Genomic DNA, 26,164 nt, shown 5'->3' with positions numbered 1-26,164 from the left:
CGGCTGCATCGAACTCGAGAAAATTTTCAGATTTTCAACTAGAAGTGTTGCTCTTTCAGAATATGTATGATATCTCTATCTACGGTTATGTTTATTAACGATTTTCATCGTTTATATGGCATTTTTCTAAAATTGCAAATTTCAATCTGCGATATCTCCTGTTATATTATTTATTCGATCCAATTGTGAGCTCCGAACTCATGATGAACATTGCCTAGACCTCTATATTTAATTGTTTTCAATAAAATAATCAGGATGTTTTTTTAAATTTATTCAGAATTATTTAACTAATCCCAGATAGGGAATTCCATTATGCCTTCATGAAATATCCCTCAAGGATGTCCCCATACTTCCTATTGTAGAAATATAAAAGAGTCCCAACATAACTGCGCTAGGTACACGTTCCACAACATCACACCCGTGGCCTGAGGCACGTGCACCAAAATCAAAATAGGGGATAGGTAGTCACCGTTTCCAATCAGAAATTAATCACTTCAAGTATGAAAAAAAACGCAGTTTCTGGCGATTCAAAGGACTCGAATATATTCGGGACTTAAATGACAGCTGAACGAGTTTCCACAAAAATAAAATTTCGGTTAATCCTACCAAAAGGGTGAAATGTTCGAATATCAACAATAATGACACGGGGCCTATGATCACAAGATAAATCTGTCAATGGCGTTATCAAATAAAATATTTTCTCAAATCCCTTTATAGAATCTGTGCAGCTGCCTCGAAATGGCATCAGAATACCTAATTATTATAAATTGAGGGTTGGATTTTACGTAAAAGGGGAAATTTCAACGAAAGGGTGGACCATTCATTGGGAACATCAATCACAATGATTCAATCTCGTCTTTTATTCAACTTTGAGCAAACCATGGTCGTATGTTCGTTACGCTTAATCCAGATTTTCGATACATACGGCAAATGTTGACAATGTCGAACTGAATTTTATAAGAGGAAACTGACGTCCATACGTTGTTGTTGGAAATATTGAAAATGAGTTTCACTCACGAAAAATCTCGTTTGAAATGAGCATTGTGAAGAGGGTGAATCGCTTCATTCACTTGACTGTTTGAACAAGAAAATGACAAATTTTGGTCTTTTAATTTTGAAAGAGGAAACTTTGCCTTTTCAAAATGTGTCCAGAATATAATGAACGCCCTCGTTTTCTGTTTCCCATGATATGAACAGACCTGATACAATTAATGGCCGAACAATATCGAGTGATGTTAAAAATTTATACAATCTACGATAACTGCGAATCATAAAAATTGACGCATTCCTTTAATAAATGGCGGCTTTTGTCATTTTAATTTCACCGAGTTGCGCACGGCGTCGTTTTCCGACGCTTGCGATAGATTAACAGTGGGTAGAAAGCGCTAGTATAGTCTAGGTGTCCGCAATGACTATTTTGTAAAAATCGGCAGTGGTCCCTGTGAGTATTGCATTTTGTGTGCTTTTTCGCTTAAATGCACGATGAAAACGTACATTTTCTCGTATTTATCATTGTTTCCTCATCAACGTCCTTTATTCGATTCCTATAATTGAATTCTTCAGGTCTGTTTTCTGAAATTTTCATTTATAATTATTTTGACATATACGTTCGTCTATTGTGGCTCTTTCGTACAAGCTGCCCGAATCTATATTACGCTTCTTTTGCTAGATACATAATCATTTTTTCTCTAATCAGTGATCCTGATGCTAGGGATATTCTTTTCAAAACATAAATAATGGAATGAAGAAATAAGCGCTCATAACGCAAACAATCATTGTGCACCAGTGGAAATGCCCCTGCCTGGAAAATTAGTGGGAGCCTCATATACCATTATATATATTTGAAAAAAAATTATATCTTTTTCAAAGGTGCAGAGGTTAAAATGCACGTGCTGGGGATAAATATTCCTTCCTTTTCTACGCCACATTTGCGTAGTAAGTGGTTTGAGCACCGTTTATTTTTCAAACCTAATCATTGAAAATGTTCTCAGTGTCAGGTGAAAAACCGCATCATTTGTTATTGATATGTCAAGAATTTGCAGTTATCAATTATTGAATATTTCATTTGGTAATATTCGAATGTACGATCGAAGACAAATGAAGAAAATTGTTGTCAACAAATACGTCTAGAAATGATATATTTATATTTTATATTAAATATTTTAGAAATGATGAATTATACTAGGCGTGTCACTTGGTATCTTGAAATGAAATAAAACTTGCGCGTCCGGCCGACTTATTTGACCACTGGTCTAGTTGTGTGGGAGATATATTGATCGGCAAGGCACACGCATCTGAACGCACAATATACTCACCCTACTTATACTCCGGTGAGCAGCTATATTTTCATTCGTCATTATACCTCCCTTCATCGGTGTTATTGTTTTTCATCCGATGGATATTTTTGAATCAAAACAGAAATTGTACATCGAGTAGCCTCACTTTTGGATTGCATGAAACATGCACCGTCAATTCCTCATATTTTCATTTATTTTCAAATTCGAGCGCCATTTTATTTCGAGCTTTATGACTGAACGATTGGAAAATCTATGTACGAGTGAAAATTACCTCACAATATAAAGATACGCGTGTATGGCAGGGTATTCATTCGATAACTAAAAAAACAAACTATGAGTATTGCTGCGAAAAGAAAGAATGTTTATATTCTCAAGAAATTCTGATTTCAGTTGGAATTTTATTATATCGTTTTTCAATAAACCATTGTTCGATTTCAATCACAAAAATGCTGATTATTGTCAGATTGTTCCTTTGAAGAATGATATCATTTTGGGGCGATTGTGTTCGAATAACACAAAAGAAAAAATATTTTGTGAAAAGGGTAACGAGCAACGTTATAAAATCAATATATTTTCCAGGTTTGCCATTATTTTTATCTCTATTTACGAACATTTTTACTTTACAGTTGAATATGGAATCAGTCGTAGATTATGCTAGATAAAATTAATAGCAAATCAATAAACGCGATAATGGTATATCAGTTTTATTTTTTCAAATTTAAACCTTATGGTCCTGATATAACTGTTATGAAATAATCCACCATATGGAATTGTGATAACAATAGAGGAACCCCTTTCATAATGAATTATAATAAAAAGTAATAAAATTTTAATGAGATTTCGTGGATACCGGTATAATCTATGATTTAGGTACTCAATGTGGTTCAATAAGTTCCTATATCGGATAATTATGATAGATAATTGTATTTATGTAGCTCAATTGGATCCGGCCCAACATTATTGGGATGAAAACGTTACGAATCTCAAGGATTTTCCAAAAAAAAAATATTTATGGGTGTATATATATTTCAAGATGTCATATCAGATCTCTCCGAAGAGATTCGAAGCGCCTTCGTTTTGATTGCGATGACTCAGTTCCACCCTTTATTATAAATCTATTGATATATTGATTATTTGAGGTTCAACCGACTAGACTTCCATGTCTTCGAAATCAGAAGCGCACAAATTCCTCAAAACCTTTCAAATCGAAAAGTGTCCATGTAACCTTCAGAATAAAATCCTAAACCCCTCAATTTCTTTGTGTTTATCATTGCGAATCGGTCGTGAATGAATATAATTCGAATAAAACGCATTTCAACTCCCGATTTAGCAGTATCGATCGATATCCTCAATTTTCCGAGAAGAGAATGTTTTTTTTTAATCCTCCTTTGTCCTTACGCGTCAAAACAACGTGAGAAAGTCAAAACTGAATACGTAAAAGCACTGTCATCGGAAACCTGCTTTTATTTTTCCACTCTGGATCTAATTGTCATTATGCTGGCGCTTCGTTAAAAATTAATTTCCATTGAGATAGTCCGAAGATTATGGTAGTTGTAACGATATGAATTCGACATTTTCGCATTAAATATACAAATTATTATTATCGTTTCATGGATTATTAGCGAAGGGAAATAGAGTATTCTGTTGTGTCTACTTGATAACATCAATAAACTTTTACGTTTTAATGGGGAAAATGATTGGTCGCCCCTTTAAGTATAGACGAAAGCCCTACAATTTAATAAAAATCGTCGTTCCTTTGTTTAACTTCCATACGACACGAAATTGTATGGAGAAATAAATGAATATTTTTTGAGGTTGCTTCAACGATGTCAAATTGATGTTTTTTCTACTAACATCTACGCGTTTACAGTGTGTCCTGATTCGAATAGAATTCCTATTAAATTATCCTGGATGTATATCTTCATCTGAGTCATTTTAGTCAATATTCTGTACGTTTTGATGGCTGTTACAAATTTATGTATATGGTAGTTCAGAACCGATTTCGAACGGAAAAAGCAAGTGGAAATCAATTTTGAGAAATCCAATAATATTGATCGATGAAGCCATTTCTTTATTATTACAATACTTTTTTAGATTACTTTCCACCTGAGAGTTGGTATGGTCTCGATAGGGTCAAACCAAATGTCTTAATTTTTTTCATTTTCAATTCTGTGCCCTATTCGCCCAAACATAAGTTATTCAAAAAATCCACCAATACAAACGCGTTATCGAATTTTGAAACTCCCAAATTGATGAACCAATTGAGATGCAATCCGAAGAGGGGATAAATTTTGGTGGGGATTCTATTATTGATAACTCTGGACACGCTCCTATTCTACCCTATTCCACGTTATTTTGCGTTCTCGCACTTGGTTTTGTGCACTACTGTTGGCGGTGTGTTATGGACATGTATTATCGATACTACGAAATGTGATGTTTGCCATTCAGTGAATTAGACAGGTTGTGCCTTGAATTCAAGAATATCTTCTTTCGTGTTTTATTGTTTTTTTCATTTTAATGAAATTACGGAGTTATTCCCATGTGATAAGGTAAAATTTACTCATTCTTTTCTTGTCAAACTTATAGCTGAGGTGTTTTTGAAATTTTGTTGTGTTACTACTACTTCATTGTGTTTATTATGTACAAAAGTCCCCTGTGTGAAAAAGAAATTATTAAAATAAATATGACTGCTGTCACACCCCAAATCAAAACCCAAATTTTCGAAACAGGTGGTGATTTTTCTCTGTCTATACAAATAATGAAAAATTATTTTGTCATTCTATCAGTCTTGACAATAATCTTTATGATTTTTTCTGCATGGCTGAGAAAATTGAAAATCGCGTTCGAAAATATTCGGTCTCATTTAGGCTGTGTGGAATTCTAATGAGTTATATTCTGTACTTGAAGGTTGCTTTTAATATGAAAATTTCAGTTACCTTCCACATATGATGAAAATCAAGTTAGCCTCTCGGATTTTCCGAGAATGAGCTAAGAGTTTTTCCTCTTTCACATATAGAGGTTAATGTTATTGAGATGTTCAGTCTGAAAATAATAGAGTGGTGCTAAACACGACACAAAACGTTATTTTAAAAATTCCATAAAGGCCTACTGGATGTCAAATATCTTTGAACGCTCGTTATCTGAACTTTTCCTAATACCATTCCCTTATTTGTGGGTACATTTTCCGTCATTAATACTTTCGTTTCCCTCATACCGAATGAAGTGTTCCTATTTCTGTACGAATCTAGGAAAATATTAAAGGGGAGTATATCAATTGAGGGCACTGGATGATTCATCCCTATTTACTTAAATACAATTCTCTCGTCAACACTTTGTGGCAGAAACTTCGCTTGGTGTCAGGGATAGAGGATATTTGAAATGGCCTTCTATCAGATTTTTTGACATTGATCTTCGAGTATCCATATGAATAAATAATCGGTAATAAAATATAATAATAGTAGTAAATTTCCAGATTCGACTGGTTTTCGAAGTTAAATGGTATAGACACAGATCCCGAAAGGTCAGAAATTGTGTCTACCACCATTTAACATCGAAAACCAGTCGGAGAATTTCTTTTTACTAGAAAAAAAGTTTTTTCTTAAGAACTTTCCATGCCCATGTTCGATAGTTTTGTTCATAGAATATTCGGATATCGCGATATACTGTAATACTGATGGTACACTACCTTTTTCGCAAAATCCACACACACACACCTTTAATTTTCAAATTTTTTATGAAGTAATAATTCAATAATCTACCGCATGAATTTCTTCATTGTTATGTTTAGCAGGGATAGGGTGTGATGGAATTATCACTCACATTTCCGAGCAAATATCTAGATTTTCATTTCTTCTCCGCAAAAAACCCAATTCACTTCAATTCCCGACAATAGGTTCGACAAAACAGATCGTTCTATCTCTTTCTTTCAGTATGAGCAGAGAAATTGCACCATACATGTATATAGGACAAGAGATGTGTTTAACTGCTTGTAGTTAAGAATATCAATATCAACATCAACACGACAAAGCAGGATTTGAACCGATTCCTTGTTTTTTCCTTTCCAGGGGCCTTCAGAACTGTTGCATGTCGTCTTCAAGGCGAAGTCATGACATCCGTCACGTTACCTTCAACTTCTGGTCCTATACATCAGGTCTATTCGTCGGTGTCAGAAGAAATCACAAACAGCGAATCCGACTTCGAGAGCAATCACCCGATCAAGCGATGCCTGAGCACACCGATACCGCCGTATTCCTGCAAGAAGCGTCGTAAACAGTCGACCCCCATCCGGATATCGGCCGCCGACTGGGACGGAGAATCACCGTCAGAAGGTAAGCAATCCGAGACCTCGCCCGAACCAGAACCACTGCAATGTTCCGTGTGCCAACAAAGTTTCGACTACCTAGACCATCTTCAGAGTCATATCGCCTCAGCTCATTCGTCGGCCGAAGTGAAGAAGGAGCCACAGTACCAAAACTTCGATCCGTACGGGACCATGCGCGACCTGAAATATCCGAGAAACGAGTTGCAAATGATGAACGAACTCCAGACCAAAGACTGGATGGCTCGGTCCCTCAACAGCGCCAATTCGATCTTCATGCATTTGCCGCAGTTCCCGCAGTCGGAGGGGATGCAGAGGCAGCCCGTCAAAATATTCAATCCAGATGCCTTCTGCGATCTGTGCAACAAAGAATTCTGCAACAAATATTTCCTGAAGACACACAAAGCGAACAAACACGGCATTTATACCGAGGCCTCGTCGGAATCATCCTTTCCTAATACGATTTCATCTTACGTTCGTTTACCCACAACAGTGCCAAGTGATATGCAACTATCTCAACTCAAAAACGAATCCCAAATCACCTCGAATATGATGAATAATACCATCAGTGATATGTTTCCTAATCCATTTTCCAATAAATTATCTAGGATAAGTCAATTAAACAAAACCAATCCGGACGAGAAGGATAACAATGATAATCTGCAGAATTCAAACGGATCCTCGAACAGCGGAAGCGACAAGGTACCTGCTGAGGCACTAACAAATGGCGAGGCTGCCAGTCCTAAAATTATCGAAAACGAATCTACCTCATACAAAAGTGATCACGAGGGCTCATACTATGTTCCTACTAGCAAAATGTCCCCAGGTCAAATCAGTTTCAACAAAGACACCGACGTATCCAGTCGGTTGAGAAAAATCGGAGTGATGAATCCTAAGGCTTTTTGCGAAATATGTTGTAAAGAATATTGTAATAAATATTTTCTCAGAACTCACAAAATGAAACGACACGGAATCATGATGCCGGACGAGAGGGATAACAAATCCGATATACAAAGTTCATTCCAGTGGAACCAATCGAATATACAAACCAGCCCATTGAATCTCATCAAAACAGAGCAAATTAATACAGAGAGAAAAACCACCTCACCATCAGATATAAGTTGTGATATTTGTGAAATTAAATTTCAAAACGCCAGTTTAGCCCAGCTGCACAATATTAGTGTACATTCGAAACTATATTCCAAAGAAGTAACAGAAACAAACGAATCAACCGGGGAAGAAAACAACAAAATTCAAGAAAAATCACCGGAGAAATCCTCGAATAGCGAAAACATAAGTGAAGATCTGAAGAAACTCCAGACCATGATACTGCAGTTGAACGAACTGAAAGTGGAAAAAATGTCTGTTAGTTGCAACGTATGCAACAAAGAATTCGAAGGTAGATATTTCCTTCAAGCTCACATGATAACCGAACACGGTATAGTGTTGGATGAAGTTGCGGACCTCGAAAGACCGGTGGTAGACCCTGATAACAGTTCAAATAATAATAATATGTGCGATTTGTGTGGTAAGGACGTAGAAAACATTGTACAACTGAAGAAACACTTGGTAGAGTGTCATTCGGGCTTAGAAGCGAATAATATCAAAGAGGAATTCAATGCAGACAAGGCCAACAGGATGTCATCGTCTAATATGCAATTTTCCGAGAGACGTATGTCAGTGAGTCTAACACCAACAAGCAGCTATTGCGAGATATGCAACAAAGAACTTTGCAACAAGTACTTCATGAAAACGCACATGCAAAGGATGCATGGTATAGAAATCGAAAACGGAGCCCAAATTGGCGGTGTCGTTTGCGATATTTGCAACAAGGAACTCTGCAGCAAATATTTCTTGAGAGTGCACAAGCATAATACGCACGGTATCGTCGAATATGGCGCTAGTCTTCTACAACCTAAGAAGACAGAAGGTGAAAACACAACATCCTCAACTTCCGAGTCGGATTCAGCAATTAGACCCAACGATTTGGCCGATCTAAGCCATCGATATTTCACCCACTTCACCGAAGTCTGCAAAATATGTAGTAGGAGATTTCGAAGCACAAAATGGTTGAAAGCTCATCTTTTGAACGATCACGGACAAGCTGGTGCTGAAAAATGGTCTGATATGGAGCAACAGCTCTCCCAGAACCTTGGCCAACATTCGAGAACTCAAATCAAAACCGAGAGCCCCACGCTGAAAATTCCAAACAGTGGGCAGGATTCAGTAACGTCCAATTTAGGTCTGCATAATATTTTGTCACTTTTCGGCGTGGACGAGAACGGATCGAAAATTTATCAGTGTAGCATGTGCACTTTTACGACAACACTCTTACCGCTATTATTTGTTCACGAACGTTCACACTCACAACTTATCGAGACGGGGAAGATGGAGTTCAAATGTCCCGTTTGCGGTCAAATTTTTTACCAGAACGAACTTCTTCAACATCACATATTCAAACAGCATCCCCTGTTTCCCCTGCAAGGTGTATCGAATGGAAGCGAGGCTTCTAGGGAGGCTTCTCAGACGCCGGACGAAGAAGTTAGGGGTGAAGAACTGACACCTTCGGACGTTACAAACTGCCCGAAACAGAAAAAAAAGAAGAAATGGCGTAGGCTGGATTTGACTGCTGACGTGGAACAGTCGCTGAGTGACGTTTCGAAAATAGCACAAATGCCAGTTACATATGCCCTGCCAAAATGTTCGAACGATGAGGACGATTCGAAGTTCGTCATGCAAGCTTTCTTGATGGAGGAGGAGGCAGTCGACCGCCATGTCATTCCTGCAGTTGTTTTTTTGCCGGTATTACAGAAACAACCCGCCCCACTATCGGTAACGTTCACCCTTACCCCGGCCTAATCTCTAATCAGTTCAACACATAGTTTGCATAGATGTGAAGTATTTTTTTAAGCGAACAATCGATGGCGATTTGACGACACCTGTGATTTTTAATATTTTTTTTTTCAATTGATTTATATACTTAATCATAAGTAATAAATAAGCGTATTCCTATATTTGCAAGGGACCTCGTATATTACGAGGAACATATGAGTACATATTTTTATGCAAATACCGGAAAGACTGAGTGAAATACTATATAGTCTGTTGATTTTCATTTAAAAATATCGAGATACTGATGTTTTGTATGATAGAAAGCTTTAGGTGATGTTTAAAGAAGTTCCTATTTTATCTCTCGATATAATATCTAATATTGGTTCACTAGTGTGTATGTCTTTGAGTTGTTTGATGTAGCTTGCTCAACAGTCAGTTAAAACCGCATACCCAGTCCATGCAACTCAGGGTTAGCTGAAACGAGTACAATCATAGTTTATGGCTTGGGCCATAATTTTTCTTCAGTTCCTGAATAGCAGATAAGAGAAAAATATCAGTCTACCTAGTTAAGTGGCCGCTATGATTAACTGCTGCCATTGCATTTAAACTGTTATTCCAAAATGCATTTATTGATCCATATCCGTATTATATCAAGAACCTCCCTTGCTACTAAGCCAGGCATCTACCATTATGATTCTTGATAGAACTAGACGACAATTCTTTACTTTGGACTACAACTGATCAAACTTTTCCATATTTACGTTTCTCTTTTTTCATTCCTAGTCGTAAAATCGATAAAATAATGCAAATAAACAAACTGAACCCGAGTAGAATATCGATATTTTTCCGACAGAGCCGAATTCAGTGAAAAAATCCTCATCAATTCTTCAGTGCTTTAATAAAATCGAATTATATGCAAAAGCGGTAGTCCAACGTAATGATCCATATGAAAGAAATGATTCCGTTTCGCGGATTATACACTAATGATCATCAAAAACTGATTCCATATACATAATTGTGCAAAAATTTATTACTTATACAAAGAATTATACCAACTGTTAGATAAGTTCTATTTTTGAGGCCCTCAATCCCTCATCATGAAACTTTCGTATTTTCAGAGTTGTTTATATAAGTTTAAAAGTTGAAACAATCGTGTTTCAATAAGAACCATAAAAAAACTACATATTATTTAATGTTATCGAAATAGTACAAACTGAAATAAACTTTTGCTAATTACTAATTAAAATACTATAAGCTGTGTGCCTTCAGTAATTGCAAATGACCTGCTATTTCATATTGTAACAACCTGGGTGCTATGAAATAAGTATATTGTTTATGATAAACCTCCACAAGCTATGGGATTACTTGGGCATAAAAACTTTACTCCAATCTAAGTAGGAACTAAAGGGAAAGATATCAAATTATTTCTAGAATATTATTTATCGGTCGAACTCGAAATAATTCAGAAAAACCGTGTAGCTGCCGGATGAAAATGGCACAAATTGCATTCAACGCTCCTGATTAACATGAAACTGTTCTGCATATACAATTTATAAGTCAGTAGAGCTTTTATGTCCAGGTCGGTTCCGTTCCATAGGGGATTTTTTTACACACATTGCTCCTGCTCATATTTAAATTCGACCAATACAAAAGACGACACTCGTTCATGGATCCGAATGGCTTTCACATAAATTTATGGCCTAATGCAAATAATTTCTTATTTCTTTAGAATTTTTGTCCCATTGTGCGTTCCCCATTTCCCGAATTCTGTAAACAGCTGCCCCGCTCGTGCCGTGCACACTCTCTCCCCTCGATTTCTTTCCCGTGTGGGAAATAAAACCCCGAAATTGTATTTTTTCAAATTTATGCATCTGCCGGATCGATATTCTCAATACGGATCTCAACACTTGTTCCAGTGATTTCTATACAATCAATATTTCACTAATTATCATTCAAACAAATATAATTATTGTTTGACCACTAGTTTTGACAATTTGCTTGGATTAGAAGCTTTCGGTTAATCAGTAAACAATAGTTGAATAGAAAGAAATTGAATACCGAATTTAGAACTACTCAAATTTGAGAATATCGAGAAAAATTCAAATTCATTTAAAAATTCACCTCCATCGCATTAGAAATTTCTTTAATTCAGGTCGTCCTACGATAAAGAATCAAGTTCCTATTCCGAATTTAAATGTGAATAAGAGTATACCTCAGAAAAATGTATAATCTGTTTAATTTTGAGAAAAGTTTTATTGAAATGAAAGGAACATAGTCATAGTCGTCTACAAAATTTCTCATGCAGATCTCATTTCCAAGTAGCCTCCACTAAAAATACAACCAACATCCACCCTTACTCGAGACGAGAGAATAGAAAAGTCATTTTATTTAAAATTTCAATATTATTCCAAATAACCAACCATCCTACCAATCCTAAGTGTTGGTCAGGATTTACCCTCAAAAACAATTTGAATTTTCTGATATTTGATCATTCTGATTCGTTCTGGGAAATTTCTAGCAGAGGATTATCCTATTCAGCCAATAATAATTCTTCGATTAATATCTGTTCTCATTATTCACCCCGAATTCGAATAATTCTATATTTTCAGCATCGATTTTTTTTAATGCTTTTAGGTCATGTAGTGAGTCACGAATCACATTAATCTATTCGCTCAATTTCTCTCGAACGTGTATATTATGAACTTTGGTTCTTGGAAATGTGGAGAAGCATGAATTATCCCGTCATATGAAAGAATTGCGATGTATTGAATAGACATTTGCACTTTGTCCGCCATGTACGAAACAGTAGAAAGGGCAACACTAGGTTAAGACTAGTATAAATGAGCAAAAAATCAAAATCGTGGCTCGTATCTTGCAGATATTCCATGTTAATTATAAGTTGTTCGTAGAGAAATGTTCCAGAATTCTCAAGGTACGAAACTCGACAAAACTTCGTTGAATGTTTATAATACGGGTTCTATATTTCGTTAGCTAATCTTCTGTGTTATTATATTTGAAAGACCTACTGATTCCGTTAGAGGAATGTGCTTTTTTTAAGTTATATATAAAAAAAGATGTATGTTATCTGGGTTGAGAAGATGTCTCAAAAGAATTGGTGTTTTGTATTATATATCCAACATTAACCTAAAGCACTTTCAGTTGAAGATATTCGAGGAATACTTTTAAGTATTCATCTCTCAATAATTGTAGGAATTATGTTTTTGAAAAAAAGCTTCATCATTCCTTTTTACTATTTCCCAAATTTATTGGCAATACATTCCATTCCCCCAAATCAGAAGTTTCGGTTAGTTTCTGCTGAAAGTGCCATAGGAGAGCAGGGTAATGTTGAAAATTTCAAGCCATATATAAACAATTCCCAAATACATATTTTTCGTTGAAATCTAAACTTATTATTATACCATGAGCGCATAATGTAACATATACATATATATTTATATAAACATTTCTATATTTTAATATTCATTGATGTAGTGAATTTATTGTAGTCCTTGTACTAGTCACTTTTCGTACTTTTTTCCGTGGAGAGGGTGAATCAAAATACTTGAATTTGTTTTCGTCCCGGATATATTCTCAGTCATACAGTACATTCCGTTATATTTTTCATATTACATCTTTATTTATTTATTAATGAATATGTATAATAAAAAGTTATATAAGAGCATTATTGTTGTATAGTATAGGTATCTCTATCAGTTGATTGGTCACATTTTTCTATAATTTGCCGAATTTTAATCCCAACAGAATTAATGTATCTAATAATGACGCATTGTGATCTCTGGTGATACACATTTAAATTTTTTTCTATTCCTTTTTTCAATTTTTTAAGTTAACATGATGATGACGTTTTTTATAGAGCGGTGTATTGATTCACTCCAATACAGAAAAAAATCTAGTCAGAATATTTTACTTATCAATATCAGTAAATTTGTATTTTATAATTTAGTGAATATATTTCTTCATTTGAGTAAAATAAATTATTCAATTCCCTGTGTTTTTTCTATTTGAACCGATTTCAGGATACAGTTTGAGTGCTTCTTCGATTGAGGGGATAAAAACTCTTTTATTCTTTCGTCCAGTAAGATATCAGAGTTGACGATCAGTAAAGAAAATACCATATATAATTCGGCGTATATATGCACACTGTTCGCGAAAAATGGTTGAATTTGAGCATTTAAATAGGAAATACACACTTTTTTAAAGTATTCACCCGATCAATAAATGTCAGAACATAACTAATCACAAATTCGACGAAAAATAAAACGAGAAATTATAAATAATGAAGATAATGCATTCATAATAACATACACAACACCAAAACTGATTGTAAGCGACGTTAATGATGAAACACTATATCTATAGGTATAGTATTTCATCACAGTATACTGTGAGTTGGAGGAAAACTAACTGATTAGTTGTATAAACATATATTTCGGTTCTACGAGGAAAAAAATGTAGAATATTGAATTTTTGTTTGGAGAAATCGCATTCACAAATTGTCTTTGAAAGGCTCACTTCTCTGACGACAGTCTACTTGATTCTTTTCAGTGGTATTGATCTCCATCAAATTTTTACTGTTGTTACTGAAATAAAATTTCATATTATCGATTAATACATTAAACTGAATTGGGTACTTACGCATAGTCAATAATTATAACCTCAAATCCAGAACGATCGTTTCTACTTATCGATTTTACTGGAGTCTTGGGCTCTAAAAATTTTCTTCCACTTCTTACAGCTGAATTTCAAAAGGAAATTAATAGGGAGAACAGAAAAATTAACAAACTTTTTTGGATGATTTTGTGTGCGGTTTCCATGATGGACATCCAAACAACCAACATAAAGAAGACCATTGTATAATATCTTCAGCGAACTACTTACTTTCTAGCCAAATTAGTTGATACTGCTCTCAGCATGTTGGTTAAAACTAAAAACTTGTAGTATACCATGGCCGATTTTGCACCTTCTATATCATGACCTCATAGACCTATAAAAGTAAAGAAATAAAATGAAAATAAAGTAAAAATGTTGATGAGCGTACTTAAAAGTTGGATGCACAGTTAGTCAAAAGACATACCCCTCACCTCACCATTATGTTTCGACCAAAGATTATAATCTTTGGTTTCGAAGAGTAGTTGTCGATATCAGATGCTCCTCAAATCGTAGTACCAGTCGTTTGAAAAAAAAATAAAAAAATTAGTGAAAAAAAATCAAATAAGGGTTTGAAGAAAATTGGGTTTCGATAAACTAGGCTACATCTCCTATAATTGCAACGCATTCGATAAACCTGTAGCTTTTTATCGTACCAAATTTTTTTGTATCAATAGGATTATCCGAAACTTGGTTGACATTAATGCACTATTTTCACTGAAGACTTCAAAACACATCAAAATGATAACCCCGTGAAAATCGTTGAGACTAATGAGTCAGGGAGAAAGAACAATCGAGTTAACACAAGAAGTTAATTTCTTAGAGATATTGGTATTATTAAAACTATGCAATTTTTATTTAAGATGGGGAAAATTCAGAGTACATTTAAATATAAGACAATCAACATCCGACAAATAATACATAACTGAGTGTTACTATATATTATTGAATATTATTATACCTACACTTTATCTTATTTACATAGATATTGGATATATAATTCCTAATAAGAAAAAGAAAATTGAGAATCTCATCTACGAGTTTTTCCACATATATCTTTGTTCATTCCCAAAACACTAAGTAAAAATTTCAAATTCTTTCATAACCCTCATCCAGAAAAGTTTCTCATCTTTTTAATTGCCTCTATTAGAGATTCCCAATTTCCTTCACGAATTCGCGGAGGTTATAATCATCTTAAAGTTAATTATTTGTTCTAAATGGAAGACTTTGTTAACTTACATGTACCCAATTATTTAAATTTAATAAAAAGTTCCTTGCAACAAAGTTAACAAGAATTAGTTTTCACTTCAATCAGAGAAACAAATAACAAATACACTCTGATTTGAATGATTCAAGATAATCTCTTGAATTATTTTCATTCGATTCTATCATTTCCGTTTAAATCAAGCGAAAAATTCACTTCTTTAAATATATGATGCAAAAAAATTCAAAAGAGTTAAATGAGAAAAGCTTCGCAAGTACTTCAACGTTCATTCCACTTTAAAATAATCACGGAAATCCATGCTCCTCATCTCAAGTTCTTTGCCACTTCCTAAATGCATTACATGATGAATCTGTACACTCAGTATGAGATATGATGTGAAAGTTCTCGAGATAACAACAGGAGTTTCAGCCTTTAAATATATATATAGATACATATATATGTAACAAGCACACCCTTCTTCAGATTAAAACAGTTGAAAAAGATGTATATTGCTCAAGTGTTGTAAATCCTCATCATTTTTTGATCTTTAATTTCGCATATTATGGTTGATAATCATTAACGAAAAAAGAGATGAAAAAGCGCCTATGCTACATAATACTTTCTGTTATTTCCAAAATGTGTCATTTGGTATTATGTCCTAGATAACATCGAAAGTACTATTCAATTTTACTATTCACGTTTCGTATTATCTAGTTTTGTTCGCTTATACATTCAATTAGTGCAATTTTTTCTATTACCGATTCAACAGCTATAGAATTTATATGGCTGTGTGTACAATTGGGGAAATTATGCTGAAAAAAAAGTTTCAAACGTTTATGGCTCAAATATAATCATAAAAATGAAAATAACATCAACAATTTAAGGAATGTGCTCATCGTATGAAATTGATTTCATTCCATTCTATATCTCGGTATTCATGGAAAAAGATGATCTCTCGATTGATTCCATCACAAAAATATCTTAATTATTTCATAGTATTATTATTTAATTCAAAATTTTCAGAAGCCAATTGAAACAAGATCTTTCCCAAAATTTCGGTTTGGCATACCTCCCCCTGGTAGTTTTGAGAAAACAGAAGATGATACTTCATTAATACTTTCAATTATATTTATCTCGAAAAATTAAAATCCATTTGATGGATTTGAGCATTGCGTTATAAATAACTACAATTCTACTAAGTTTTGTATGCTATGATATAAAAAATCATGTATAACCTTCATGGTTATGACAATTAAACACGTGGAGATTTCCGTATGTTGTCCTGGAAATATCTGATTTCATAAAAAAAATTATATTATAATTACATATTTCCTAGATACAAAAATATGTATACATGCCGAGTATTCCGCTCAAAAAATGGAGAATAGAATGACTTTGAGTTCATCTAATAACATGCATATCGATATAACTACGCATGAGAAAATTTGCTATAAGGAAAAATTCGAATTCATATAATACACTTCAAGTTCCAATCTGAAATAACTAGAACTCGCATGGGATACCTACTAACAACTTTTTGATTGGATTTACTTCAAACTGAATTCGATGTATTTCCTGGAAATTATAAAAAAATCTTTGTGATATGGCGGTTAGGATATGTTTGAATATTACCAATATGTACTTGACTATCTAACTTATTTTAAAATCTCTTTCATTCTTCCTTTCATGTATATACAGTAAAACATCAAAATTTCAGCACGCAAAAAGAATGAAGGTTATATATTTCCACAATTTGGAGGAATCAGATAACTATTATTGTCATATTTTTTTACAATTCGCAATTCCAAATGAAAGTCAATCTACGACAATTGAGATATTTACAACTACACAAATAACTTCTAGAACCTAAAACCTTCGAAGCGGAGTTTGATTAGCTTTTATATATTTGAGCTTTTTTATCTTTAAAAAAAATGAGCAATTGTTATAGAATTTCCTGAATATGCTTTTGTTTTACTCTTACGTTACTTAGAACTCATTAAAAAATTTATATACACCATATCCTCCCTGTGACTAATCACGATGAAAATAATCTCAGCAAAACGATAAGGTTTACAACGAAAAAATATGATGCGTGTGTTGATACCGATGATCCGCAGATATGAATTTCTATTTCCTGGAAAATAAGTTTGTTTCATTAAATGTGCACCTCGGTGCATCGATCATCATAATGAGTTTTGCAAATTGCAAACTACAAGTAGTTTACTTTACCTCGGGATGATAGTTGATGCATTTTGTAGGCCTCTTTCTGGGCAAACTATCCTTCTGCTTATGAACGCATCCCCCATTGCCCGAATCATATAAAACTTCTTGTGGTAGTATACTAAGTTGCTTACTGCCACATGGACATGTCGTATCAACCACCAATAAAATCAAATTACTATGTGGAATTTTTTGCACGCTGAAAGGCCTGAAAAATAATTTCCTTGTACATATCTCCCTGATTTTTTATATCCACTTCGATATGTACCTTTCACAACCGGTCACGTGACAATTGGTCAATTTTCCCTTGAGAGGACTACTCTGTCCGCTAAAAGTTAATCTTTCTGGTTGAAGTATATAGAGATCAACTTTCTTGTCGCACGGTCTTATACCAAACTGTGCCATTTCGACTCCATCTAAAGGATCTGACTCGAAGGGAGGTGTAAAAGATGTTGGATTAGACGCGGCTGGAGGGACTGCTATAGGCACGTGGTCCTCCATTCCTTCTTCCCCAGTTGGATAATCATATTCCGAATAAATATTCATCAAATCTGAGGAGAAAAGTGAATCACCACTTAAAGAACCGTTAGACAGAATTTATAAATATTACCATCTCCTGAATAAGATATGGCAGCTCCGTAAGCTTTTCCCAAATTGAGGAAACAAAGCAAGACCATCCTGAGAATCAGGTTGTACACGATGCTGAACGATTTGAAAGGCTGAAAATTTGATTAGTCAGGTGAACGATTATTAACTTTCAACTATACCTTCAAAGTCGAGGAATCTGCACTGAAATAGCCTCTACTGTTAGAACAAACTCCCTGGTAGTCGTAGACGGGAATTTTTTTATAAATCCTGTCTTGCACCAGCGAATCCATTATTGTGCCGTCAATTTGGCCGAAGAATCTTCCCGTATGCTCTGCGTTCTCAGATATAATTATGAAGCCGTTATTGTCCAGAATGTAACAGTCCAATTTGTCGCTTGTACATGTTTTATTGCAAGAATTTCCAGAACACTGTAATCAATGTGTTTCAAAGATCGTTAGCAAACTTGTCCAAAAGTAACAGATCATAATATCTTACCGTTGATGTTATATTGATGAAGTGTCTGGCAAGTGTTGAATGAAGATATTGGACACCAACAACTGCAGCTGGTGCTTTATGCCCTTTATGTTCGACGAACACAGCATGCGTTGCTGTTATCATTGGCGTTCCCGAAGCCCCAACGTCAAATGGTACGGAATATACGAAACTTTCAGGTTCTATCGAATGTTGGTCCACTGCTCTCTTATACCAAGTCTCGTCCATAGCACGAACGTTATTTTCACTAAAATGCCTGAAACGTGCAAAACTAGTTGCAGCTTCATATCTTTCCCTTGCCACCAACTTACGGCTGAGTGGTGAACTCCGGTTTTCCATCATGATCAGTCCATCTCAGGAGTCCACTTCGTGTTGCGACAAAAGATAACGTCAATCCGAAAATCTTGTATCCACCACTGAAAAACGAGAAATGAATTATTGTCGATTCGAAACAGACTCGAATCTCTGGGAGGATTTCCTGGCAAAGCATTGAAGGATTAATCACATAATAAGTTTATAACTATATCCACCCTCAAGTCCCCATCCGACATCCACTGGCATGAGAGATTTCATGAAACCTTTTTGTAGCAGACATTACAGGGTGATCATGGAATGACGATGTTTGCTATGAATTATGGGAGAAAATGGAAAAAATCCTAGGAAAAAACACATAAAATGTAGTACATAAAATGAGATTCGCTTATTCCAAATGACACATAACATATACTTACTAGTCCTCTCGATGCATTTGAATACATTCTTGAGAAATAATAATTTACATAATTTGAAATATATTCAAAAAATCTCTATAAAATATGAATGAAAGATAAAATTATCAAATTTATCCAATCAACAAATTGAGTGCTCAGAGACATAAGAAAGATTATACTTGGAAGGAATAATTTATTCACCTTGATTCTTTGAAGTGGATGTATGCTTGTCCACCGCGTTCACCGGATTCAAATTCCATCGAACATAAGTTGGATATGATCCCATTTTGTGTACATTATAATTTTTTTCAACGTTCGCCTCTATCATATAACAAAAAAATCGCGTGGAAGAAATTATTCCTTCTAAGTTTAGTATAACTTCCTGATATCAATGAGTATAAGCATATAATATATCAGATCGAATATTCCATAATTTGTGTAACTCGACATCAGACTTGCTATCGACCTATGAATACTTCTTGAACAAATATATCGATAAGAATAATGGGCTAAGCTACTTGTTACTTTACCTTTCTAAGTAACTTTGGAAAAGGTTGCCAATAGGACTAATGTGCAAAAAATAAGTGAAGATTAAATAATTATTAGTGCATCACTAAGACGAATATCGTATTTGAAATCGATCGAACTTACTGGTTATCAGTTTCTCTTGAATGTGAATTTCTTTTTTGCATGATTTCCTCCGTTACTTTTGCGTCCAAAACGAGTGATTGCAATAGAGTTTTATCACCTACAACAGAACGATTTCAATGAGCATCCCTTTTTCAATTATCTCTTATTTTTGCGAGATACATACAAAAATAAGCATCTCTGTCGTGCTTCGTCAAAGTATAATGATGCTCTCTCTGTAAAGGCGATCTAGGTCTCACGGACATCCATTTCCACCCAGGACGTCTACTTCGTGACAAAAAATGAAGCACTCTCTCTTCAGCGGTTCTGAACCACTGCTCTCCAGATTCACCATTTGTATATTCACAGTATACCCTGAAATTTTTTTTATTTAAGCATAATTCTAACTTCCGAATTCTGGTGTAATGTTCTTACCAGTCTGGATGCACTCTCCAGTTATTTCCTTTGAAGTAATCAGTGACTGAAAATATGAATAATTGAAAATATGCCTGAAATTCACTATTCCAAACGTATTTCGATATGCCAATAATATTTGTGTATGCGAGGAGAAACCAACAATGATGCGAGTGTGCTTAATAGGTATGAAATGTGTCCTACCATTCTTCTGACTATGTTTGATTTCCTGTTCTGCTAGTAACTCCAGCATACCATAACCTTCTGGTATCGCCAGACCAAGGGAATACGGTGTTCCCTCTATTGGCTTATAAAAATACTTATATCTTCGAGTTGCCACCCGTCTCTATTGGCCAAAACAAGAAAAGTCAAATTTACAATTTTTTTTTGTGGAATATATACTCACCATATTGTCGTAATGGACTTTAACGCCAATTTCAGTTTCTCCCTCTTTCTGTTCGATCATATCATGCCTTAACTGAAATTAAAAAGTTATTAGATCAATCGATATCAATATATATGTATTCTGATTATTTGCAAGTAATTTAAATCAATATCACGGATTGCTCTGAATTGATGGCCCATTTTCACAGTATCTTTACAAAAATAATACATACTTACATCTAGCAAAACAGAGTGATTTTCACGGGGTCCGTTTTCGTTTTCTACCAACTCAACTTCTGTCAAATCAACAGAAACATATTGCGGTCTTAGCGTGTCCTGATACAAATCATTATTGATCTATAAAATAAATTCGTATTTTCATACACTTATTGAAAACCTATTTTTTTTATATTCTCACCAATGGTCTCAAATCTGGGTGATATAAGACGTGACCGTTATTATTAACCATAAAGGAATAACCGTTCACCCCAAGCTGAAAATAATCAATTAATTCTTGTTTATCTGAATAAAAGGCTGAACTGCTCACTTTATAAGCTGGTATCAGTTTCTTGATTTGCTCTATTGAAACATCTGTACCAACAACTCCAAGAACATTAGCTACCCGGACCTGGAATACGAATTAAGACAAGGATAAGATTAGAATCTGGATGCGCGTGTAGAATCTGGATTTGGGAATATACTAAATAATCGAGTAATTAATATAAAGACTCTTACAGTGTGGTTTCTGCGATCGAAAACTGGTGTTGTTACAGTTGTCATAAGTTGTCCTTGCTTTGTACGATCAAAACTATCGGCCTATAACAGGATCAGTTTTAAATTAATGAAGAAGTGTTATCTGGCATCAACTCACCTTGCCACCAACATAGGCAGACGTCCACTGTATGGGATGATCATTTTGATACATGACCATTGGACGAGCCATAACTTCGGTATAATGTAGGACTTTATTTTTAATTTCGTTGATATGTTTTATTCTGGTGAAGAATCCTGGAAATAAAAAAAAATAACCCACAAACATCTTTTCGAATATATCTCAATATATACCTTTATTGGAACAAGCCATCCAATGCATCTCATCGGAATTACTCGCGTCTTTCCCTATAAGATATGTGAAGATTCTCACTGGTCTATGAGGAAAATTGTACTGTTTGAAGATTTCCTTGTAACTAGAAGGTGGTCCATCGGTGATCAACATTATCGCCTGATTGCATTGCGAACCCTGACCAGTTCTGTTGTACTGAAAATAAAATTATGAATACACCAAAGAAACATTTTTTTTCGCCTACTTACCTTGTGAAGTATCTCGAACCCAGTGATGAGGGCGGATGTGAAATTTGCTATATTCTCATATTCGAAGGAAGAAAGAGAATCTTTCAACATTTGAACATTCTCATAATTAGCCTGGAAATAATTAATAAGGTCAGTTTGAAATACTGAACTAAATAAATCAATTGGGATACGAGAGATTTTTAACACTCCTAACCTGAACGAGTAGGTCTTTGGTACAAGGTACACTCTCCTCAGTCGTTGCCGAGAATTTATATAGATTGACAAAATCGTTGTCGGAAAGTGTATCCAAGATGCTCTCCACAGTGGATCTGGCCAGATTGGCCTTTTCCTTATTCATGGAGGCTGAGCTGTCCACTAATATAACAATGTCCTTAGGCGAAGTGGCTGCGTTTATGTACCAAGCAGAAGAACGAAAATCGTATATATTTCTTTCGTTTCTTGGGCGATCCCAGATGGTGGATATGTCTTCTGGTGGCCAGGCTATACCTAATGGAAAACAATCTAGTTTTATCTCTTATTATCGCTGGTCATACTTCGAAAATTATTATATAATTCAGAAAGTTATGATGTAAGTGTGTCCATATTGAAAATACGAAGAAAATAGTGAGCAAATATTGACAAAGTACCTGGATAACGACGTAAGAATCCAGTTGCGCTCCCGAAAAATTGCCAGGAGAGCGATGGATCCCCTTCGTAATTGTTAACAAATAGCGGATCTAAATGCTCGGACCACTGTATAGCATTAAGCACTTCGGAGTCTGAAAAATTTACAAATCGGTGAATCTTCATTTTACTTTCACAATTTTTCCTGAATTACCTTCTTCTTCGACCCCTGGAGGTAGAAGTATTGTGCTCAGACTTGTGTTTACCGGTAAATGGTCGAAATGTGGATTTGGTGTCAAAATCATCTCTCTAGTACCTTCAGCTGGCCTTCCATCTGGAGCGAAAACGTTCAACCTTTGAGCATTATAGTATTTGAAGGCCTGTCCATTGTCGGCTTGAGGTGTTAGAGCCGCTTGTTCAGCCGAGTCCATGATTCGCTGAAAATTGTTTGTGAATTACAAAAAATCGAATAAAAATCCCAAATGTGGGATTTTAGAGTGGCTGTGTTTAGGGGTAGAGTGTGGTACCCCATTTGGAAGGGTTTCTCATCCTCAACCAATGAAATATATTTATTTACTCACCATCACCGCACTCATTTTGAAATCCATCATATTTTTAACTTCTGCTGCCATTTCCCTAATAAGAAGTAATCCATCTTTCCTAGCTACATCTTTATCGACGTCATGATATTTCTATGGAATAAAACTTATCGTTTTGATACAACCAGGCAAAAAAACGACATGGTCTTACCCTTTGTAACTCGTTCATTCTGGTACATGATTTTCCAATATGCCATAAATCTACACCGAATTTTAACGCCCAATTTTTTACACTGAAAAAACTCCATATGTATTTCTCTTCTTCATTTATCACAACCTTAATCTATCCCAAGCAAGGGACCCGCCAAAATTGTTTGAGGGGTATTTGAATTGGAATAAAAATAATTCGATAGGTACTATCAAGGTAGAGTGGTTCATGATGAAAAGAACTGCATTGCATATTCCATATTATCAGTGTTTTATTTCCTTGAATTTTGATACAAATTTTATTTCGAACTTTTAAGTCATCTACTATGCACCAGTTCCTCATGATCAAATAATATTCAATTCGTTCGTTACATTGAAAGATTCATTAAGTCTCTCTAGAATGAAATTCAGAGGCCATATTCTCATAAACCTTCGTTGTCGATGATAATTTATGGTCCAGTTGCTCCTCAAGAGTTGAATAATGAACGATTAGTGTACCTAGTCGTAAAATTCCCACCGCTACCTCAACTAGTCATAATAAACTGACCCAGCCATCATTGAGATTAAGAAGTTGAGAGTTAAGAAATTGTTTTATTGTTGTTTCGAATGGGCTATTCCCTATTTCAATAATTTTGAATTATTCGATTCAAATTTCAGTAAGCATTAGCCAGCCGCCTTTAGGAAATAGGTAGGTCCATCTCAATCGAAGAATTAAGAATTTTAAGTTTAATTTCATTTGGGATGTGATCCGGTTTGACAAAATTCCCTAAAAACGGCTTTCCAAAACCTTGGTCCTATCAAACCAAAATGATGAAAGATCCCAATAAATTTACCGTATTTCAGCTAGTTCGGATACATTAGCATTGAGAGGATACATGGAATAAGTATTATCCGAAATAAATCACGCACCTACATGTTGATTCCAACATGTTGAATCTTTTTGAAGTAATCCATTAATTTTTACATAAATGCTATATTCGATCAGGAAATAAAGATCAGAATGTTTAACCAGAAAGGGATCATAACACCAAACGTACCTAACACAGTTTTGTGATGCACTTTCATAAACATCAGAATTGAAAATTATTCTCTCAAAATTTTCTCTAATTTCGAAAAAAAATCGAAATATTCTACATACAAAAGGACGAAAAATAACCGGTCCCCTCAAAACATATTTGGAGGGCCCCTTTGATATCGAATAAGGTTGCGTTTTCGGCTTCTACTCCAAGCCGGAGGTTCTATTTGTCAGATGGTTAGCTTAGATTTTCCAACTAAAACTTTCATTAGGGCATACTTACTCATTGTGGGGTATATCCTCATCCTGAGCTAATGAAAACGGCAATACGTGGAGGTATAATATGATAGCCACGTAGATTCTGGCCAAAATCCTTTTGGGAACACGATTATCACTCACCATGTCCCTAATGCTCAAATTTTGATAAATCAATTGAAATGTGTAGGTACCATAAGCAGTCCAATGCACTGTTTCACCTATCACGCACCGTTAGGCTTTTTATCATTTTTGTGGATTTAGGTGCCTCAAGCCGGTTTCGTGTACCTTTTCTAATATAATTAAAAGGAAAGCGTGGCAGTTTAGAATCGGAAAATGTATGCTGTAGTACACACCCCGAGTTGGTCTAATGTGTGCGATAGGGGGGTTGCAAGGATTACGCCGACGCGACGTCCAACCCTTGCCAGACGCCGACGCTCTAAAACCACTGTTGCGTAATTATACCACGATTGCCGATATAGAGGTCATTTCACTAGGAGAGTAGAAGAATTTATCGCCTTTAGACAATATAAATTATTCAAGATTAATAAAATGTTTTCCATTTCACTCAAATGGCGAGTAGGTATATAGTAGTGGGGTTGGCAATAGAGTAAAAAAATGCACCGATTGGTTCCGACCCTAAATACTGTCTGATTCTGCGTTTCATACTATCGCAAAATTAGGTTACTAAATTTTTGGGTCACCACATGTAAATAGGCTCTTATACTGTTTCAGACAAAGTTTTATGAATTTTTCCCCATCATTTCCACTGAATCTTTTCCCAGGCAGGTGTAGATAGCAATCATATTACCAGTAGACGTTTTTCGAATTGTTAGATCGTGATTTTATTTCATACAAAGCCTAGCCGAGCGTATCACCTTGTAAAACGCTCTTTTCTTAGAACCTGCCCTCAGAAATATTTAAATGAAATAAACTGCTCCTTGAAAGTAAAGGATACTGGTGTTATAACTTATAACGATAACAGAAACGTCTTTTCATTCTAATTTTTTGTACATGTGTGTTAGAAATACACATTTTAATGATTTTTCCGTTCATTCTTTCGTTTTCAACAAGATTAACCGGTTCTACGCAATTAAAATTCGAATATTTTTCATGCCAAGAAAAGTTTCATCCGATCACGACGCCACTGCATGGATGCATCGGGCTGGTCGAACACAAGTGCAAGTGGCCAATTCATTCAATGTTAGCCAAAGTGCGACGTCACTGCAACTGTTCGTCGACGACCTAGAAGTGCTACAACACTTCTACATAGTAGAAAACCATTTTTCAATCTTTCGATGAGAATACATCTATCTCTCGGCACTTGCAGAATGGCAAAGTATACGAGATGCCACAGGTACTTAAATTGCCCTAAGCACAGTCCACATCTCCATTATCTCTAACATCGAGACGCTTGGTAAGAAGAGTTCTACTCACTCGCGAACACAAGCGTCAAGGATTAGAGTGAGCAATGGAGCGG

The 26,164-nt window shown here is 35.2% G+C and overlaps 2 protein-coding genes across 2 annotated transcripts; one reads left to right on the top strand and one right to left on the bottom strand.

Annotated features, from left to right (window-relative positions):
* The first annotated feature begins 329 nt into the window (after nucleotides 1–329).
* On the top strand, nucleotides 330–11,831 carry LOC123321635 (zinc finger protein 184). The gene is made up of 2 exons (XM_044909349.1): nucleotides 330–1,441; nucleotides 6,362–11,831. The coding sequence occupies exon 2, from the start codon at nucleotides 6,403–6,405 to the stop codon at nucleotides 9,472–9,474; it is 3,072 nt and encodes a 1,023-aa protein (XP_044765284.1). The 5' UTR covers nucleotides 330–1,441; nucleotides 6,362–6,402; the 3' UTR covers nucleotides 9,475–11,831.
* Nucleotides 11,832–14,863: 3,032 nt separating this feature from the next.
* LOC123321468 (voltage-dependent calcium channel subunit alpha-2/delta-3) lies at nucleotides 14,864–25,994 on the bottom strand. Its single transcript, XM_044909091.1, has 25 exons — nucleotides 24,713–25,994; nucleotides 23,419–23,500; nucleotides 23,250–23,360; nucleotides 22,883–23,105; nucleotides 22,692–22,823; nucleotides 22,259–22,551; nucleotides 22,066–22,176; nucleotides 21,820–22,012; nucleotides 21,626–21,762; nucleotides 21,490–21,570; nucleotides 21,302–21,382; nucleotides 21,173–21,247; nucleotides 20,992–21,111; nucleotides 20,777–20,848; nucleotides 20,575–20,716; nucleotides 20,392–20,437; nucleotides 20,144–20,331; nucleotides 19,981–20,077; nucleotides 18,931–19,035; nucleotides 18,623–18,875; nucleotides 18,307–18,555; nucleotides 18,150–18,258; nucleotides 17,808–18,090; nucleotides 17,549–17,747; nucleotides 14,864–17,453 (listed from the first exon to the last, which is right to left on the bottom strand). Exons 1-25 carry the CDS (start codon nucleotides 24,829–24,831, stop codon nucleotides 17,355–17,357), a joined length of 3,600 nt encoding a protein of 1,199 aa, XP_044765026.1. The 5' UTR covers nucleotides 24,832–25,994; the 3' UTR covers nucleotides 14,864–17,354.
* Between the last annotated feature and the right edge of the window lie 170 nt (nucleotides 25,995–26,164).

This window comes from Coccinella septempunctata, chromosome X (assembly GCF_907165205.1).
Source record: "Coccinella septempunctata chromosome X, icCocSept1.1, whole genome shotgun sequence".
Classification (NCBI taxonomy): Eukaryota; Metazoa; Arthropoda; class Insecta; order Coleoptera; family Coccinellidae; genus Coccinella; species Coccinella septempunctata.
The sequence above is the reverse complement of the archived record's forward strand: the minus strand, read 5'-3'. Positions and strand labels throughout refer to the sequence as shown.

Coding starts and splice junctions, on each gene's coding strand:
- LOC123321635 (XM_044909349.1), top strand. CDS start 6,403: ATGACATCCGTCACGTTACCTTCAACTTCTGGTCCTATACATCAGGTC.
- LOC123321468 (XM_044909091.1), bottom strand. CDS start 24,831: ATGGTGAGTGATAATCGTGTTCCCAAAAGGATTTTGGCCAGAATCTAC. Junction 23,106..23,249: donor TCAAAATGAGTGCGGTGATG/GTGAGTAAATAA, acceptor AACAATTTTCAG/CGAATCATGGACTCGGCTGA. Junction 21,112..21,172: donor ACCCAGATTTGAGACCATTG/GTGAGAATATAA, acceptor TTTATTTTATAG/ATCAATAATGATTTGTATCA.